At 39.8% G+C, this 19057-nt stretch overlaps 1 protein-coding gene across 5 annotated transcripts in view; it reads left to right on the forward strand.

The window, feature by feature from the left end:
- Positions 1 to 19057, forward strand: part of stard13b (StAR related lipid transfer domain containing 13b) — a 514228-nt gene that overhangs the window by 450190 nt on the left and 44981 nt on the right. For all 5 annotated transcript variants that reach the window (XM_072577224.1, XM_072577226.1, XM_072577229.1 and 2 more), the window contains 3 exons: positions 2704 to 2775; positions 8125 to 8206; positions 15663 to 15726. In XM_072577224.1, coding sequence (XP_072433325.1) covers positions 2704 to 2775; positions 8125 to 8206; positions 15663 to 15726 — 218 coding nt within the window. The remainder of the gene's footprint in view (positions 1 to 2703; positions 2776 to 8124; positions 8207 to 15662; positions 15727 to 19057) is intronic.

Consider the following 19057-nt stretch of genomic DNA (forward strand, 5'->3'; position numbering starts at 1 on the left):
TAAATTCTGACTTGATTGACAATCGAATTGTTATTGCTGTAACTATACAGGTCACTCTTTATGAAGACGTGCTTATCTTTTCACCAAGGATATTACTTTCAAAAAGGCAAATTCAGGAAGATGATGATAATGCTACTTCAGAAAAGAAGGCAGTTGCCAACTTTTAATGGAACTGGTCACCTAAGAATTCTTTTATCAGTCTTACACATCATATCTTATAGATCTGATCATATTGCAAAACTATTGTATAAGTATCATAATAGAATGGTATTAGAAATTTTAAAACTGGTTCTTGTAGCACAGTAGTAGCATTTCTACCTTTGGGTCAGTCCCAGAGTCCAAGCCCCACCTGCCCCAGTCATGTGTTATAATTTGCATGAATAGGTCTCACCAGTGCCTATATTAACGTATAACCTCCTTTTATTTGTATTCAAATTCCCCAATGATAAGTTATATTCCACTTGGCTTTCCTAATTACTTTCTGTACCTGCATACTAACCTTTTTTGTGATTCTTCCACGGAGAAACCCAAATCTTGCTGCATCTGAGCTCTACAATCTCTCACTATTTGAGACTGTGATGCTATGCTGTTTGTGTATTCTTCTTGCAAAAATAGACAGCTTCACGTTTTTGTACATCATACACCATTTGTCAAATCTTCGCCCTGTCACTTAGAGGCAGAGCATGGAAACAGACCCTCCCATGCCGAACATAATCCCAAACTACACTAGTCCCACCTGCCTGCTCCTGGACCTTATCCATCCAAATCTTTCCTTTTCCTGTATTTATCCAAATGTCTTTTTAAACATTGTAATTGTAGCCACATCCTCCACTTTGAGGAAGTTCATTCCACACACGAACCCCCCTCTGTGTAAAACCTTTGCCTCTTACGTTTGTCTTACATCTCTCTACTCTCACCTTTAAAAATGTATCCCTTAGTCTTGAAATCCTCCATCCTGGGAAAAGACAATGACCATTAATTCTATCTATATCTCCCATTATTTTATAGACTTCTATCAAGTTGCCTAACTAAATGATCAATATTTTTGTGACCTCCTTGTGTCCTCTTCACAACTTACATTCCTATCTATTTTTGTGTCATCAAGTTTGGCATCCTTTTTATTTTTATGAATTATGAGAAGTTAAATTCCCAGCACTGACCATGGGGCACTTGTATATTTTGCCAACTTGAAGACATTTGTTTACACCTACAGTCTACTTCCTGTTCATTAGTAATCTTCTATCCATGCCAACATAATTCTTGTTGGCACCACGCAACCAGAAATCTCTCCATTCTGCATTGATAATGTACTGGGAACCACGTTTAGTTCATTGAGTAAAATGTACATCCAGCAAAGATTTTAAGTGGGGGGCCGATTAGGTGGGGTGCACCTGATGTGGTTTAGACCACCAATCCCCACTCCACCCCCGCCACCCCAAACCCATTGCAGAGCTCCAGCAGGCCATAGGGCAATGGAGAGTTATCCACATTGTCATGCATCCAGAGTGACTCAGTAGGCCGGGCCAGATTTTCTTCTCCAAAGTATTAAACCAGGTGGATTTTTAAGAAAATTGACATTAGTTATGTGGTTGCCATGACACTAGCTTTTTATTGAATCAAAAAATTAACTGTTGCCAAAGTGGCTTTGAATCCATGTCCCAAGTACATTGTTGAGGTTCTGGATTACTAAACCAGTGACACCACCTCCCTCCTCACTCTTGGCTTTCTAAGGGACTCCATAGCTGAAGGGCTGGCAGGTTGCCTAACACATTTGGCAACCCAACAATAAATGGACAGGAAGGTGGTGGACTGGTCACTAATTTTATTGAATGTGTCAATCCTCAGCAACTGTTCAAATATGCTGGGAGTTGGGGGAAGGGGCAAAATTCATCCCAGAGGTCAGGTTGACTTGCTGCAAATTCCAGCTCCTGACTTAAGATCCAATCACAGAAAATGGGCAAGTAGCAGTGAAGGGTATTATTGCAATAACCTTTCTACAATTGAAAAAAACATGCTAACACTGCAATTGTGTATGACTTTTGAAAACTAGGAATTTCTTGCATTTCATTTCATAGTTATTTATAACCATCAGATGGTAAAACATGAACAAAAGAGGGTGCTTCCCTCCAGACGGATTAATTACCTGATGAAATGGTGTTTACCACACCAACTGCTATTGATCTTTATACTGTGTGATGTCATTGATATGAGCAACACAAGCACACCCTCTAAATGGAACGGATCATTTTTTAATAAACCTGCTTGAACCCCTGACACTGTCTGGTTATCTATGCCGTGACTATTTTCTCTTTATCCACAGCCTTGCACAGTATTATAGAGCTTATATTGGTTTGCAAGGTGGTTGAGATGTAAAAGGAAGGGGAACTTTGCTCCTTAGAGTCAGAGGGATGTACAGCATGGAAATAGATCCTTCATTCTTTCAGAAACCTAATTGTATGTTTTGAGTTAGTTTCCCTCTCATCCAAATGGACAAAAACCATTTGAAGAGATCTTGACACACATTTTGGTATTTTATTCACATTGATCAGATTCATTGAAAGAGCTTTATTTATTGAGAGCCACTTTGCTTAACCTGACAACAGTGGAGTCTGATGCATATTTCTTTTGAGCAAGATGCAGTTAAATGTAGAGCTCTGCCTGAATATTAAACAGGTTTTTGTCTCTTTTTTTTTTATTTTTCAGAGATTGAAGCCAAGGAAGCATGTGACTGGTTGAGAGCTGCTGGGTTCCCTCAGTATGCACAACTGTATGAAGGTAGGTTTGGAGATTGTATATTTTGAATAATGTGGATAAATATACATGCTTGTGTGGCACAGATACATGTTCCTGATGATGCTCAGAGATGGAATCTTATATTCCTAGAGGAGATGAAGTTGGAAATGGCATTTAGATCGCCACAGAGATGACAAATTCAATCTCTAGCATCATTCTGCCTCCTGAATTAAATGTGGGCTGAAAAGGTTGACTTACTGTCTCACCTTGCGGCTAATTATTAAGTTACGACGCAAGAGCTTCAATCACTTAAGGGTCTCAAGCTTGCTGCTGGGATTAACTCAGCTGCACATGGGCCTGTCCACAAATGTCTGTCTTGGATTAAAGAGTGCGAGGTACTTGTCAGCTTTTGGTTGTGTGAGAATGGGTTGAGTTTAGAGTTACATTTTGGCTTGTGTCCTTGGTCTGAGGAGAAAGTGAGGACTGCAGATGCTGGAGATCAGAGTAGAGAGTGTGGTGCTGGAAAAGCACAGCAGGCCAGGCAGCATCGAGGAGCAGGAGAATCGACATTTCCCTTCATCAGGAATGCTCATCCCCGATTAGGAGTTTATGCCCGAAATGTCGATTCTCATGGTCCTCTGAATCTGCCTGACCTGCTGTTCTTTTCCAGCACCACACTCTCGACTCCTTGGTGTTAGGGTTTGCAATCTCAGCAGCAGCAGCCATAGCCTTCAATGTGGCATTGCTGAGCATAGGATCTGTTTACCTGTGGCTAGCCAGCAACAGTTGTTGCGGTGGGCCTTCTGCTCCAGGGACCTAATTAACCTAGATCCAGACAAAGGCCGCCCACTGTCCTCCTCAAGTGCCTAATGGGCAGACGATGTGGTAGCCTTTTCTAAGAGTCGTCATCGGTGCCTTGACATGTTTTCAAATAGCACACAAGACACTGACTAATCTCTCAAGGTTCTGCCCAAGAACCTCAGAGCAGTTCTTGTTTAACTTCTCTTCCTGAACTCGTACGCTTTTTTTTAACATCAAGAACAATTTTGCTTATTGATGCAAAATATATAAGGGGTATTAAACAAATCGTGTGGAAATGATCATTCATAAGAAAAAGAATACTGGTTTCCCCAGTGGTGGAATACAGAAATGTAATTTATGATGCTGGTACAATTGCAACATTTTTAAAAGGCATCTGGATGGGTAAATGAATAGGAAGGGTTTAGAGGGATGTGGGTCAAGTACTTGCAAATGAAACTAGATTAGTCTGGGATATCTGGTCAGCATGGATGAACTGGACCAAAGGGTCTGTTTCAGTCCTGTACATCTGACTCTATGCCTCTATGATTTGAGAGGATCCAAAAAAAAAAGAGTGCTCTCTTTCTGTGCTAACTTTGCTGCACTAGCTAGATGAACAGACCTCAATGTGACTAGGGCATGTAGAAAGATTATGGTAACTATCCAGAACTGCTTGCTGGGAAATTCCTATATGAATGTCAGTAGAAGATCGGCACACAGAAATCCATTCTTAAAACCCGTGCTTTGTAGATGTCCTACCGTTGCTAGTCATCTCCCATGCAAGTCAGTTAAATATAGCTTCTTGCCTGCTTTGCTTTTCTAATTGCATTGTGAACCTCAGTTTACTAGATTTGTGAACACTGAAATACTATGTCATAATTAGGCTTAGTTTGATATTTCCCATCAGTATCCTGGCTGCAGAGGGGTTGATATCAACAATCTGAACTTTCACAGCAGCCACTTGAATGAAGGCTGTTAGCAGCTGTCGAAATTTAAGTTCATCTTACTGCCTTCAAGCCAGGTGGGAATGGGGGAGGGAACAAAGTTGTGTGGGAAATCATCATCAGAATTCTGCACCATTACGTGTTCAGGCATTAATACTGTGCTTTCAGATGCCTGTACAGGAGAGCACAGTCTTCATGCTTGTAGTGAGATGACGGGTATGGTGTTTCTGTTGAGTAATGAAGGCAGAATCAAAAATATCTGAAAATTTTAACAATGAGAATATTTTTCTTTAGTTTAACAAGACATGGTCAGTGAACATGCCACTGACGAGGATTTAACACAATACATCCAGTTGGACAGCATTGTTAGTGGAAAACATATCCTACCTTAGAATCACAGAATCCCTACAGTGTAGAAACAGGCCATTTGGCCCATCGAGTCCACACCAACCATCTGAAGAGCATCCCACCCAGACCCACTATCCCCATAATCCTGCATTTCCCATAGCTAGCCTGCACATCCTTGGACACTGGGCAATTTAGCATGACCAATCCACCTAATATGCACGTCTTTGGACTGTGGGAGGAAACCAGAGGGAACCCATGCAGACATGGAGAGAATGTGCAAACTCCACACAGCCAGTCGTCCGAGGCTGGAATCAAACCCAGGTACCTGGCGCTATGAGGTAGCAGTGCTAACCACTGAGCCACATGCTACCTCCTGTAGAAAGTTGGAAAACTCAACTGCTTAAGTTTACTTGCCCATTCTGTAACTGTCAGGAGCTCACCGCCTTGTGTGTTTATGGTGTAAGGTGAGGAACCCACCCTGACTCTCAAATCCTCCTTCCGTATACATTTCTGACATTAATGATGTCATCAGGACCCAACAGGCCTGAATGGAGAAGCTACTGTGACTTACACTTGCATCTTTGTAGGCTTACAGGGAATCCAGGTCCATCAGCAAGTTTATTGCTTCCCTTTGTAGGGGTGCAAGGATGAATAGCACTGAAGTTGCCCAAGACATTTTTGGGCCTTAACGCCACAGACACCGTCTGCCTGACCTCCTTTTAAGACATTCCCAGAACCTCCTGCCGCATATCTGTGTGCATCATTTTAACCTGTACTCTAGCAAGAATCTCTAGACTGCCCAGTTTTCCAGAGGAACGTTACTATCTAGGCAGTAAGTGGATCAGTAACGTGTTAGCGTTAAGATGATCCATACCAGATTTCGGTTTAATCTTTGAATTGTAGCTCTTCATCACAAGCTGAAATATTAACCAGTCTTTTCTCTTTATGGAGTGCTGCCTGATCTGTTAATACATTTCTGTAATTTTCTAAAGTAATAGAGGGAGAGTTCTAGGTGTTTGGAACACAAAATCCCAGTTAAGATCAATTTTATGAAACCTGCTTTTGCTGTTAGTAAGCAATCCTCTCAAGATGACAGCTACTTGCCTTGGGATATCAAGCCAATTTTTTTGTTTTGTGTGCAGCACATAATCAATGTTCCTTGAATTCTCAGAACTGTGTTTTTCTTCAGTTTACTGTGATTCTCAAACATTTCAAAAGGATACATTTCCCAGGCTGGTTTTCTTAATTGATTTTTCTGAGTGAGAGATGGGTTTAATTTAGACAACTATTATTCTTTGTTGTTGTGACTGAAGTTTATCTTAAGACTGCCATAACTATATTTAGGGACCTAAATGTAGAGTTTGCAATAATAATCTACAAATTTAAGTGATTTTAACCTATGGTATAATGCTATGAACTGCCTTAAATACACAGCTATACATTCTGTAATTATTATTTTACACTGCACAATTACTTAGGAGTATGCGAAGATCAATATAATTTACTAGCACGTTAATATAACATTCTTTGAGATTAACTCTGCAGCTTCTTTGAAACAATGGACATCATAGACTGGTGAAGGATCATAAATAAAAACAAAGTGCTAGAAGTACTCATACATTAGGGATGCAGACCCTGTACCAGCTGTGTGTCCAAAGAGTTATTCCCCATTCCAAATACCAACCCTTTACCCCTCCCCACCCTCAGAAGCTTTAGGCTACCTAACAATGGAAGCTCCAATGAGAGAGAAAATTGAACTGTTTAAAGTCAAAGGCAGTTTTCTTCCTATTTTCCACACCTTCCCAGCTATGTTATTTTCCATTCTTTACCTATTTACACTCTTGGTATCTCATATTTTTTCAATTCCCAAATTTCTCATTGCATGTCCATTCACAACCACCTGATGAAGGAGCGGTGCTCCAAAAGCTAGTGCTTCCAATTAAGCCTGTTGGACTACACCTGGTGTTGATTTTTTTTTAACATTATCATTTCAATAGTCTTCCATCCTAATTGCTTTAGATTTGTGTTTTTTGTTTGTATTGCATCAGCAAGCTTCCAGCCTTTGCAGTGTGCAATCTGACCTCTATTCTGTCAACCCCACCATCCTGTGGATCAACAAGACTTGTTGGCATGGTGAGCACCAGTATAAAAGCAATGAGTTTAAGTCCTAGCTGCTCCAGACGTGTGGAACAAGATCTCTGAGCAGTTTGGTTAGAAAATACTGAAAAGCAATAGATCTGTCAATGCTCAGTACAATTAGCCCAGCAATTAATAATTCCTAAGAAAATCTGTTGTTAAATCGCTAAATAAGCTGTTATGTCATCTATGCAGTAAGAAGTTTGTGTCTATATGAATTGTCAGACTTGACTGATGTGAGGGCTGAATGCCTGAAGGTGATGACCATTAATCTTTTTACCTTTTCCTATTAGTTGAGTAAGATAATATACATACACCATCAGATTTCCTTCCACAGGCCCACTTTTAAGATTTAAAATCTAAATTTCCTGTTTGGAATACACATCGTTCTTGTTTACCAAACATTGAACTGTTTAACCAACACCAGTGAATTGGCTGTTGGGGCAGTATTCTGTTCAGTGTTATCTTAAGTTGATCAGTTTACTGATTAATTGAATCTGTGGCAGTGGAACATGTTAAAACAAATACTAGAGAGAAGTGTAATTAAAAACAAGATTATCGGAACTTTCGGGCTGTTATTGTAGAAATGTCCCAATTTATGCTGTGTTGCAGAAACATTCTGCAGCTGAGTACATTTGTCTCGGAGATCAGTGACATGATGAGAAATTTTGACAACTCTGTTTAAATAAATTAAACATTTGCTGTAGTTGTTGACTTTATTATCATCTAACCAATGAAGAATTCCTTTAATGATGTGAGCTTCTCATTCTCTCAGAACAAGATTTGGACAAAATTGTATTTTCCAGTCAAATAACGCAGTGAAAATTGTCAGCCACACAGCAAATTTTCTCTCATTTTCAATTGGAAAATGGCACTCGTGCTTAGAAATCGAGTATCCTTTTTAAATGAGTATTTGAAGTGTTGCAGTTTTTTAAAAAACACAATTTTGTTAATAAACTTATTTCCAATTGAAAATATAAAATGTATAATTTTTTCGTGAAGCATGTCTTTGCTCTTGTCAAATGCACATGGGCCTGCTGGATATTTCTGATAATTTGTTTTTTTTATATAAAGATCATATTGTCTTTGAAGAAAGCATTGTTTTGCTCATTCATCGCAATATAGTATCCAGGTATAACTTTTTTTTAAAATTGATGTATTGTAGATTCACAATTTCCAATTGACATTGCATCTGTAAAGAAAGATCATGATTTCCTTGACAAAGATTTCATGGAGCCACTTTGTAGGTAAGGAGGAAAAACACAAATTTACTCACTATTGTTGAATTATAATATTATGTGTTTCTTAATTTGAATTAAATGACAATTCTGAAAATGTTAGATGCTATACATGAACATAACAGACCTCAAGCAGTTTCTGAAGGATTAGTCACATTGGAGTCTTTTACCTATGAATTCATATTATGCATGTTCTGTCAGCATATAACTGATACTCCTTTTGTTCATGCTAATATATATGCTGTGATTACATTTCCATAAAAACATGTAATATTGTACTTTTTAGTAGAGCTGAAATATTAAATGAAATGAAACACATTTTGCAACTTCCTATTCCCATTAAAACTATAACACATCTTGCTTGACCTATTTATGGAAAATGTTAATGGATCTCAAGAGATGAATGTAACAGAAAACACTGTCTTGTTTTTAAAGGCCAGAGTACGCAAGAGCTCTTTTAATATTTTTAATCTCTGAAATTTATTGCCTTTGTCACCAGGATTAATTGTATTTTCAACATCAATAAGAGTTTATTTCTCTCAGACTGCAGAGTGATTAGTTGAGATATAATTGGAAACAGCAACATTGAGTGAATTAAAAGCCTAAATACAGCAACGTATCTGGAACGCTTGTTGAGAAGCTCTGAAACTAAACAAACCTCTAGCTATTTATAATATTGAGTGACAAAGATTTTTCAAGGAAGTGCAATGGCTATCAAGCTCATTAAATTTCTATCACCGTAGAAGCAAACCTGAAGAAAGCAAATTGATTATTGTCTGTGAAATAGATACTGGGGCTGTAAAAAGCATCACGTTCTTGGTCTCTTTAAGACTAATCCTTTTGAAGACTGATTTATCACGGTTATAGAAGTCACTTTGTCTTCCACGCTCTGAGCATCTCAGCCTGTGACTTCTCCTTCTCCTGTATATTACAGATCATGAACTTAGTACCCTGGAGAAATAAGAGATGATGATTAGCCTGAAATCACAATCTTCCCACATGATTTCAAATGTTAGAGCTAATATAATTGCTTTTGCAGCTGTTGTTGCCAGGACAACGAGGGATGTGCAATAAACAGAGCCTTACCAGCATCAGTTTATGAATAAAAAATGGAAAGGGTCTTGAGGTGATTACAAAAGACTCAGCAGCTTTGCACTTCCTTTTGAGTGCATGATCACGGAATCCTGTCATCCAGATGAAAGGGATGCAATATTAGAAGGAATTGCAGCTAGAAATACAAATAAGTTAAATAGAATTTTTGCTTTACTCCCTTTTTTTTTCCCAGACTTTGCTTTTCAGCTGCTCTTGCCAGTTGGGTGTAACGTCCTGTCAGCCTTGCAGGCGATAGCTATAAATATCTGCTCCTTTGCTAATACAGCAACATGTAGAGAGTTGAAGTAAATCCACTTTCCATTTGTGGATTATGGCAAGCAGGTTATCTGTGACTCTGCTTTTTACAGTGCTGTCAAAACCATGAATTATTATTTAATATAAATTTGACATAATTTATTATTTAAAAACAAAAGATTATAGATGCTTGAAATCTGAAAGGCAAACTCAAAAAATACTCCACAGTTCAGGCAGCATTCATGGAGAGAAACAGTTAATATTTCTGGTTCTGAGCTTTCATCCAATAGAGAATGCAGTCATTCTTGTTTTTTTTCTAGGTAGACAGAAATACGATTGATCTTTTTATTCTCCGCTCTACTTTCCCACCATAATCCTTGATTCCAGGCCTCAAGACACATGGAAGTGGCAAACAAAATCACCCCAAAAGGCCTTGGAAAATGTGAATATGTCGGGTGGGAGTTGTTTGGGAGGGAGTTACGAACATTCAGGGAGATATTGTCCATGTACATGGGAAGGACCAACCTCATAAGGAACTGCTCCTCCTATCCCCAACTGTTACTCACTTGCAGTTACTGCTGGTTCCCACATCTGTTGTTGATGGGGTGGTTCTCAAACTATCTTTGAAGGACTGAATGGGAATGTCACTGGCTGCGGTGAATATGTGACTGGGATTGCACTGAGCTGAGTAGGGCCTTGAGAGGGGAATGTGTTATTGTGGGCCAACTCCAAGGGCTGTCATCTTTTGTCTGGGGCTATGAAGGTTTAAGAGGGAGAGAAGAGACTAAAAGGAGGTGGGCACAGAGAAGGAGAGCCCCATTGTCCATACTATTATGTTTTCCATTCGCTTCTTTTCCACCTTGTCTGCCCCTTCCACCCTCCTTCATGTCTGTCCCAGCTTTTCTTAATCAAGAGCAAAGAAAATTACAGTGCAGGAACAGGAGCTTTGGCCCTCAAAGCCTGCGCCAATCCGGATCCTCTATGTAAACCTGCTGCCTGTTTTCTAAGGATCTATATCCCTTTGCTTCCTGCCGATTCATCTATCTGTCTAGATACATCTTAAATGATGCTATTGTTCCCACCCCTACCGCCTCCACTGGCAACGCATTCCAGGCACCCACTACCCTCTGCATGAAGAACTTTCCTGCATATCTCCCCTAAACATTTCCCCCTCGCTTTTGAACTCGTGACCCCTAGTAATTAAGTCCTCCACTCTTGGCGTAAAAGTTTCTTGCTATCCACCCTGTTTATTCCTCATGATTTGTCGGCCTAAATTAGGTTTAGTGGGTTACCCTGGGGTTTCTAGTTTGATTCTTTGGTCAGTTATATATGAAGATCCTGGTCTACCAATTGTCATATTCATGCAGTGTGCTATTTTACCCTACACCACTTCCTTAATGTACCTGGTTTGTGCTATGAACAACATCCCAGCACAATTCATGTGCTGCTGTGTTTGGTTACTTCACCTGCAGACCCATTCCTTGGTTCAGATCTCTGAATTGGCCCACTGGCTTACTGTCAACTATTGACCTCCCTATCTAACGGGTGGTAAATTATGTAACTGTCTGATGTCATTGTTAAATCCTGTGCTGGTTATCGAGCCCTAGGGATCCAGACAACTGTACTAATTGTTATGAAGCGATCGCCCTGGAATTTGCAGGATTCGAGCAACTAAAGATTTTATGTGAGCATCTGCAAGGAAACGGGTCTAAGTTGCCTGGGCACTGTGCTCAACTTGGCTCAGTTTTGCAGCACCTCATTACAGTGCTCATGTTGCTGCTGTCCCATAATACAGCCTTTCAATTTCACAATTCATCAGTCATGACATGATGGATTTGTGTGACATTCTTTGCATTGAGCAAGCGCACAACCTGGTATTACCTCGCCCTATTTATATCCCCTTCAGATGAAGTGTCAGTTGTTAAATTTAAATCTGGGATTGTGATCAGTTATGCTTCAAACTGTCTAATTTAGTACATTCCAGCTTTGAGTATGAGAGATGAAATGCACTAGCTGACTTCAGTCTGCAGAGCTTGTGCTGAGGGTGATGACTTTCTTTTATGTAGAAGGGTGCATCCGTTATTTTGGAAAAAGCTTTTGCTGCTAACTTGTATCTGCTACTGTGTGCCAATTTGTGATGGTCAAGAAATTAATGCTTTCCTTGCATATTGTAACTTCAGGTTTAATGGAATTATTATGATTTTTTTCTATTACTGTAATTTTCGGGAATATTCATAAAACAAAAACAGAAATTGTTGGAGAAACTCAGCAGGTCTGACAGCATCTGTGGATAGAAAGCAGAGTTAATGCCTTCTAAAAAAACTGAAGAAGGGACACTCCACCTGAAGCATTAACTCTGCTTTCTACCTACAGATGCAGCCAGCTTCTCCAGCAGTTTCTGTTTGTTTCAGAATTCCCACTTCTGTAGTTCTTTTGGGCTTTTTTAAAAGAAGAATTCTTCATCTTTTGAGTCTAGATGCCCCACATATCAATTCAAATGTAGAAGGGATTGCTATGACCTGATTGCATTACCTAATGAATGAGTGCATGAAAATAAGAAATTATTCCACAGGTAATCTCTAGAGTAGCCCTCAGTTGGGGCAGTGCGAGGTTATGGGGATGGGAAGGGTTACTCTTAGTCCTTTTTTTTTAAATGGCCACCACCTCCTGATGTCATGAGCCTTGACTCTGGGCTCTTCAGACATGGACAACAGTGTCTCAGCATTTATCCTCCTCATCCATCGAAGAATTCTTTTTACTCTTCCAACCTCCAGAGAATATAGGACACTATTTGGTCTCTCTTCTTACAACACTTTCTGTTAGAAATCTGTTACACTATCTCCAAGGCAAGCACATCTTCCTTAGATAAGGAGACAAAACCTGTCCTCCAAATGTGATCTCATCAGTATCAAAGGAAGTTTTAGAAAGACTTCAATAATATTTCACTCCAACACTGTTGCATTAAGGATATCATTTCATTTCAATTTTTAAATTGCTTGCTGTATCTTCATACACAAGTGCTCTCACTTCCTCTGAATCTGTCTCTTTTCAAAGAAATATTCTGCTTTTCCAGTCTTAGATAATTTCACATGTCCTCACATCATACGCTACCTAGTTGCCCACTCAACATGTTTATATCTCTTCACAAACCTTTTTGAGGCTCAGTACAGCTTATTTTCCCACTTAGTTTTATATTATCAGTAAATGTGAATGTATCATCCTCCATCACCTCTAAGCCATTGATACATAGCTGAGGCAAAGCAAGCACTGATCATTGTGACACCTCCTCACAATGATTCATTCTTTTGATATTTTCTGTCCATTAATCAATCCTCAATATTTGCTGCTGTATTACCATCTGTGAATATTTGCAATTTCTCTTGTTGTCTCCAGATTTCTAAATAATGTGCCGATTTAGTTATGCTGGCTTAGTTGACCAAATGTAAACTGGAGCTGTGGCATAAAGTTAACAAATTCATATGGTGAATAGGAACAAAAGTGTGCAGCGATACTACATCAGATGTAGTGACTGGGATTTGTTAAACCTTTACTGAATTCTGTTGATATATTTTTGTTACTGAATGGTAGATGAAAGTGAAAGGTAAAGCTTGTTCAACAACCAGCTTCGACTCTACGACTTGAGTTTAAATGCAGCTCAAATAGCCTAAAAGTTATCTTCCGACTGGTTGTAAGAAACCACTGTCAAATGAGCACAAAAAGTCCCTGATATACTATGCTTTTGTACCCTCCACGCTCAACTATTCCATTAGTCCAAAAATAGAAATTACTGGAAAATTTCAGTGGGTCTGGCAGCATCTGTTGAGAGAAATCAGAGTTAACATTTTTGAGTCCAGTCACATTTCTTCCTGACTGATAATTAGGAAAAGGTGATATACAGCTCTGAAGCAGGACATTTTGAGAATTTGGTGCTCGTGTACCAATGAGGTAATTTCTTAGTCATCTAGCGAACCATGTTGGGACTAGTCAGGAAACAGTCTTTCCTGAAGAAGGGCTCATGCCCGAAATGTCGATTCTCCTGTTCCTTGGATGCTGCCTGACCTGCTGCGCTTTTCCAGCAACACATTTTCAGCACTAGTCAGGAAACCACCTTCGCAAGCAATTTTTAGAAATCCTCACAGTCAAAGATTGTGGTTAGTTTTTTTTTAGTGACTTGGGCCAATTTTTGACTGGCTTGGTTATGAGATATTCTTTCTCTGAGTTAGTTGTGCTCCTGAGCACTCTTCATTCTCGGTTTGCTGCAGATAAGAATGTTTGTGGGATTCTAAGTCATGAGGAAAGCAGCAAAAGCACTTGCTGTGACACCAAGAAAATGGTGAAGGTAGAAAGTGCAAAGTGACAGAACATTGTATCTGAAACTCAGGAGCAGCATGTAAGATTGTGTGCATTTCAACAAGGGGGTGATCATTGAATATAGTTAAGGTGGAGATGGAAGTGTCTCCCTGCGAATCAAGGGATATTGGAAGTGGCAAAACAAAAAACTGATGTTGAAGTTGGAGATCTGCTGTGATCCTATTGAATGGCTTAAATGTTTGTGGTTTGTATGGACTACGCCTGCCCCTATTTATAATGTTCATCTCACTTATCAGCACCCAATACCAGAGCAAGTGTAGTCACAGTGGGCCTTTTTCATTCCCTCAACCAAGGGTAACAAGTTTTCTGGGTATTGTTTGTTCAATGTTGAAGTTTTTGACCACTAGGAGCAAGTGATGTATATCTGTGCAACTGTCTTGTGATGGTTTTGACACATTCCTCAATATCCTCCCTATTTTATTGAGATCATTAAGTTGTACGGAAGCTGCTCCGAAGGGAACGGCACTCCCTCACCAACTGGTTAATGGCCAATGCAATCAGCTGTACAACAAAGTTTGAGTGAGGTAGACCTGCTGAAACACACAGGTATGATCCTCTGGATACCTTGAGCTAAATTGTTTGCTCTACTAAAAGAAACCTTCAAGACTCATAATCAGTGGTGTGCACTACAATCTTCAAATGCAAGGTGTTGATGCGGGTTGAGGTGGGTGGGGAGGTGGGGGGGGGGGGGGGGGGTGGTAGTAGTGAGGTCAGGGAGAATTGCTTTGGAGTTTCCTGAAGAGTCAAATGGAAATGCTGATGAAAGAAGTGAGAAACCAGAAGTTGGTAGAAAACTGGAACAGCTCCTTGACATGAGTGTTGGCTCTGAGTATTGTTATAGCGTAGAGTTAGACATACATGCTAATATGGAAGCAAAGTATTGTGGATACTAGAAATCTTAAACAGAAACACAGCAACATCTGTTCCAAGTTCAATGATTCTTCTCTGATCTGAAATTCCTCAATCAGTTTGAGTGATGTTGTAATTTTAAAATTAGGCTCATTGCAACAGTGCCAATGGGTTTCAATGATGAATATGTTATTTATAAATATTGATGCATTAAGTTCGGCAATAGGTGAAAAATATGCATCCATTTTACTCAAACTGATCCAAATTCCAATTAATTATATTAGACTCATTTTGTATGCAACTATAAATGAGCTGTGGGGGTTTCTGTGTAGGTGCAGTTACATGAAGCCACAATGAACTCAGTAACTGGCTTATAGTGGGCAAAAGACTGAATTTGTATTTTGCTCCTAATTTAAGAGCATTCTGATCATATCAATGTATGCAAGAAACCTGAAAAGGCATTTAAGTTCGTCACTTAGAATGTTTATCTCACAGAATGAAACACCATTGTCGCTCCATAAACATCCCGTAAATTGACTGGGTTGACTTAGGTAGGCAGACGACATTTAGCAGCTCTGCTTGCAATAAAGATACCAGCTGATCTTTGTTTGTTGAAGCGATTTGGTAGAAAGCCACACCCGTGCTTGTAATTGAATGAACCTGAACAAAGTGCCAAATCTGTTGATTTATCAACAGAACTGCTGTATGAGCTCTAGCAACCGACAGCCTAAAATGTTAGTGTGCACTTGAGGACTTTTAAAGAAAAAGAGGATCATCTTATTTTCCATTAAAATATTCTAGGCAATTAATTGTTGTTTAAATTAGATTAGATTGCTAATATCTGAAGGTGCTTGGTAGTGAAGTTTAAGTAATATGTTGGATTTTGATTTATTTCCAGGCGACTAAACACTCTGAATAAGTGCACCTCTATGAAAATAGATGTCAACCTTCCCAAGAAGAAAGTAAGGATATACCTTTTGATAAATCTTCTACTTTCATCTGTAGCTTCTGGCAATGTTTGGTACTTTTAAAATCCATGTCTAATCGTAAAATATGATATGTGTACAAGAGTATTAGAAGTGGCTCACTGGGTTAATTAATGTCATTAGCTATTTTGTAACAATTAATAAGATGTACTTAGAATCCTTCCACAAGAAGCACATTTTTCTTCACTTTGAAATAAACTTGCTACAGTTTTCAGAGCTGCTCTTGAGCACTAAATTATGTGTGATGCTGCTGTATTACAAGGTAAAACAGCCAGAAGATCTTGGCAGTTCAAAGTCTTTTTTTTAAATTGCTTTGTTGTGGAGTTGGGAAAAGCAAAATGATGCTGGATTTCTGAAACAAGCCAAAATTGTTGAAGAAACTCTGGTCTGGCAGCATCTGTGGAAAAAAAAAGCCAATGTTTCAAGTCCTGTGATCTTCCTTCAGAACAGAAATAATGACTTATGCCTGGGTTTAGATTTATAAAGCACTAAAGTATACTGTTCTATATTTACTTTAGTGTAGATCCTGGGTTACACTGAAGCATTTTGAATTTAAAAAGGTTGGCCACTACTGCTGAAATAAATAGACATTAGTCCATTTGGCACAACCTTCCTCAATGTGGTGGAAGAACTGGACAATTTAAGTTGACTTTTAGTAGCCTTTTATCTTTAAGAGCTTAGAAAGCATGTAGTTGTGAGGAACTAGTTAATTCTCCTGCCTCTGGAAGCAGAATTCCAATAGTAGCAGGATAAATGGCTCTACCTCACTGGCCTCCAGAGGTTAGTGTACAAGATTAAAACACTTGGGATGGGCTAATATATTATTATAGATCACAAAGTGATTGACATACAAGAAACATTAGGAATAAATGGGCCATCCCCCGAGTATCCGGTAGTAACTAGCAGGTAACTGCAAGACTCAGTGCTTTAGCTGGTAATGTCTCTATCTCTGGGCCAGGAGGCCTGGGCTCAAGTCACACCTGCTTCAGAGATGTGTAATAACATTTCTGAACAAGTTGATTAGAAAATATCTATGGCATAGATGAGGGAATCAAATGTGACGTTTACTGACACAAAATTGGATAGGACTGCGAGTTGAGGATGCATGGAAGTTTCAGGTTTTGACAATTTGAGTGTTCCGGTACAATATGGCTAAATGTGAAGTTATAGACTTCAATGTGGAAAAACAGGAAGGAATATATTGAGAAATGTAGATGTGCAAAGAGGATCTGGGTGCCCATATACACTGGACAATGAAAGTAGATAGAAAGGCAATGGTATATTGGCCTTCATTGCAAGGCTATTTGAGCTCAAGTGGGGATGGCTTTACTGCAGGTATACAAGACCTTTGGTGAGACTAAACCTTGAATTTTGAGTGGGGGGGGGGGGGGGGTCTGGGTGTGATGATCTGTGGAGGAGTGGTCTGTTCTCAATGGGCCGACTGGCCTGCTTCCATACTGTAGGGGTTTTATGAAGTCAAGAAAGAGATTAATTTTTATTTGCAAGTGGCATCTGGGGTATAATGAGAAAGCAGCAAAATGGCATTGAGATAGAGGATTGGCCATGATCAGCAGACTCAAAGGGCCAAACAAACGACAGCTCCCAATTTCTGTTTCTATTCAAAGTCTAATCCTCCTCATTTCCTCAGTCTCCTGTATTGTTGCCACAGCTAAACACCCCTTTCCCTCCTGACAAAGGAGGAAATCCTAAGGGATCATTCCCTTTGAACCACCTGATCCAGTCAATATCGCTCTCCTCACCTTCCCCTTTTTTTTCCCTAAAAAGCAACTTCCCACACAATCACAGGAGAGAGAACACCTGCACTTTCACTCCCTGCCCCCAATGATTGAATATCTCAAATATTTTCTTCTAGGCAAAGGGCAACAACTTAACTATACTACTTTCAGTTTTGGACACTCAAATGTATGGAAACTGATGAATGGTGAGCGTCATTGGCCTCCTTCGGGCAGGAGCAAAAACTGGTGAATATATTGTCAGGTCTCATTGAAACTCCGTCTGAAAGTCATTTAAGCTGTTTTTTAATAGATCTCCCCAAATAAATCTTTATGAATTAATGGACTATGACTGTCACTGAGCCAGTTTCATCACTCAACTTTGGTTGCCCTTGAGGAACTAAGAGGTGAATGACTTCTTGAACGACTAGAATCCATTTAGTGTAACTCCATCTACAATGCCATTAGCGAGGATGTTCCAGGATCATGACCCAATGATACTGAAGGAACAGCGACACATTGCCAAGTATGGCTTTAGGGGAACTTTCAGGTAATGTTCCCATGCTTCTGATGGCCTTATTGTTCCGGATGGTACTTGGTTTCAAAGGTACTGTATAAGAAGCCTTTGTGAATTTCTGCAGGTGATGTAAATGTCTCCGTGTTGCTATTGGAAGGATTGAGTATTTGTGGCTGTGGTGCCAGTCAGGTATGTGGTTTTATCCAGAATGGTGCCATACATTCTGTGTTGGAGTCCCACTTGTCCAGGCAAGCGCGGAGTATTCCATCGCATTTCTGACTTAGTAGACAGGCTTTGGGTATTCAGGAGGTGAGTTACTCGTTACAGGATTCATTGGCTCTGACCTGCTCTTGTAGAGACGTACTTGTATGACAAGTCCAAATTGGTTTCTCATCAACAGTAAATCTCCAGAATTTGATAGTGGGGAGTTGCGCTATGCTAATGCTATCGAATGTCAAAGGGCAACTGTTAGATTGACTCCTGGAGATGGTCATTGCCTGATACTTGTGTAGCATGAAAACAGCTTATCAGCCCAGACCTGGGATATTGTCCATTTCCTGCTTCAGTATCTGAGTAGTCATGATTGGTGCTGAATATAGAGCAATCATCAGCGAACATCCTCCCTTCCGACCTATTCACTGTAGGATTGGCATTGATAAAGCGGCTGAAGGTGGTTGGGCCTAGAACATTTTCAGGTCACGGGACATTTTTGTAACTTTACTTGCCTGGTGATCTTCATGCTCATTGAACTGCTGATGCTTTCATTCTTTGTTCTGGTAGTACTGTGTTCATCGCCCACTACGTGATACCATGTTCTTGTCTGCTGGGCCTGCTTAGTACTGTCCTCCCAGATGTGCCAATCAATTTTGGCATGCGGAGCAGGTGAACTTGATTGGGGAAAATTTCAGATTTTGCCAGACCAGCCTGTGTAAAATGTGTGTCAGGAGTGTGGTGCAGGAAAAGCACGGCAGGTTAGGCAGCATCTGAGGAGCAGGAGAATTGCCATTTCAGGTATAAGCCCTTCTTCATTCCTGATGAAGGGCTTATGCCCAAACCG

This window comes from Chiloscyllium punctatum, chromosome 9 (assembly GCF_047496795.1).
Source record: "Chiloscyllium punctatum isolate Juve2018m chromosome 9, sChiPun1.3, whole genome shotgun sequence".
Taxonomy (NCBI): Eukaryota; Metazoa; Chordata; class Chondrichthyes; order Orectolobiformes; family Hemiscylliidae; genus Chiloscyllium; species Chiloscyllium punctatum.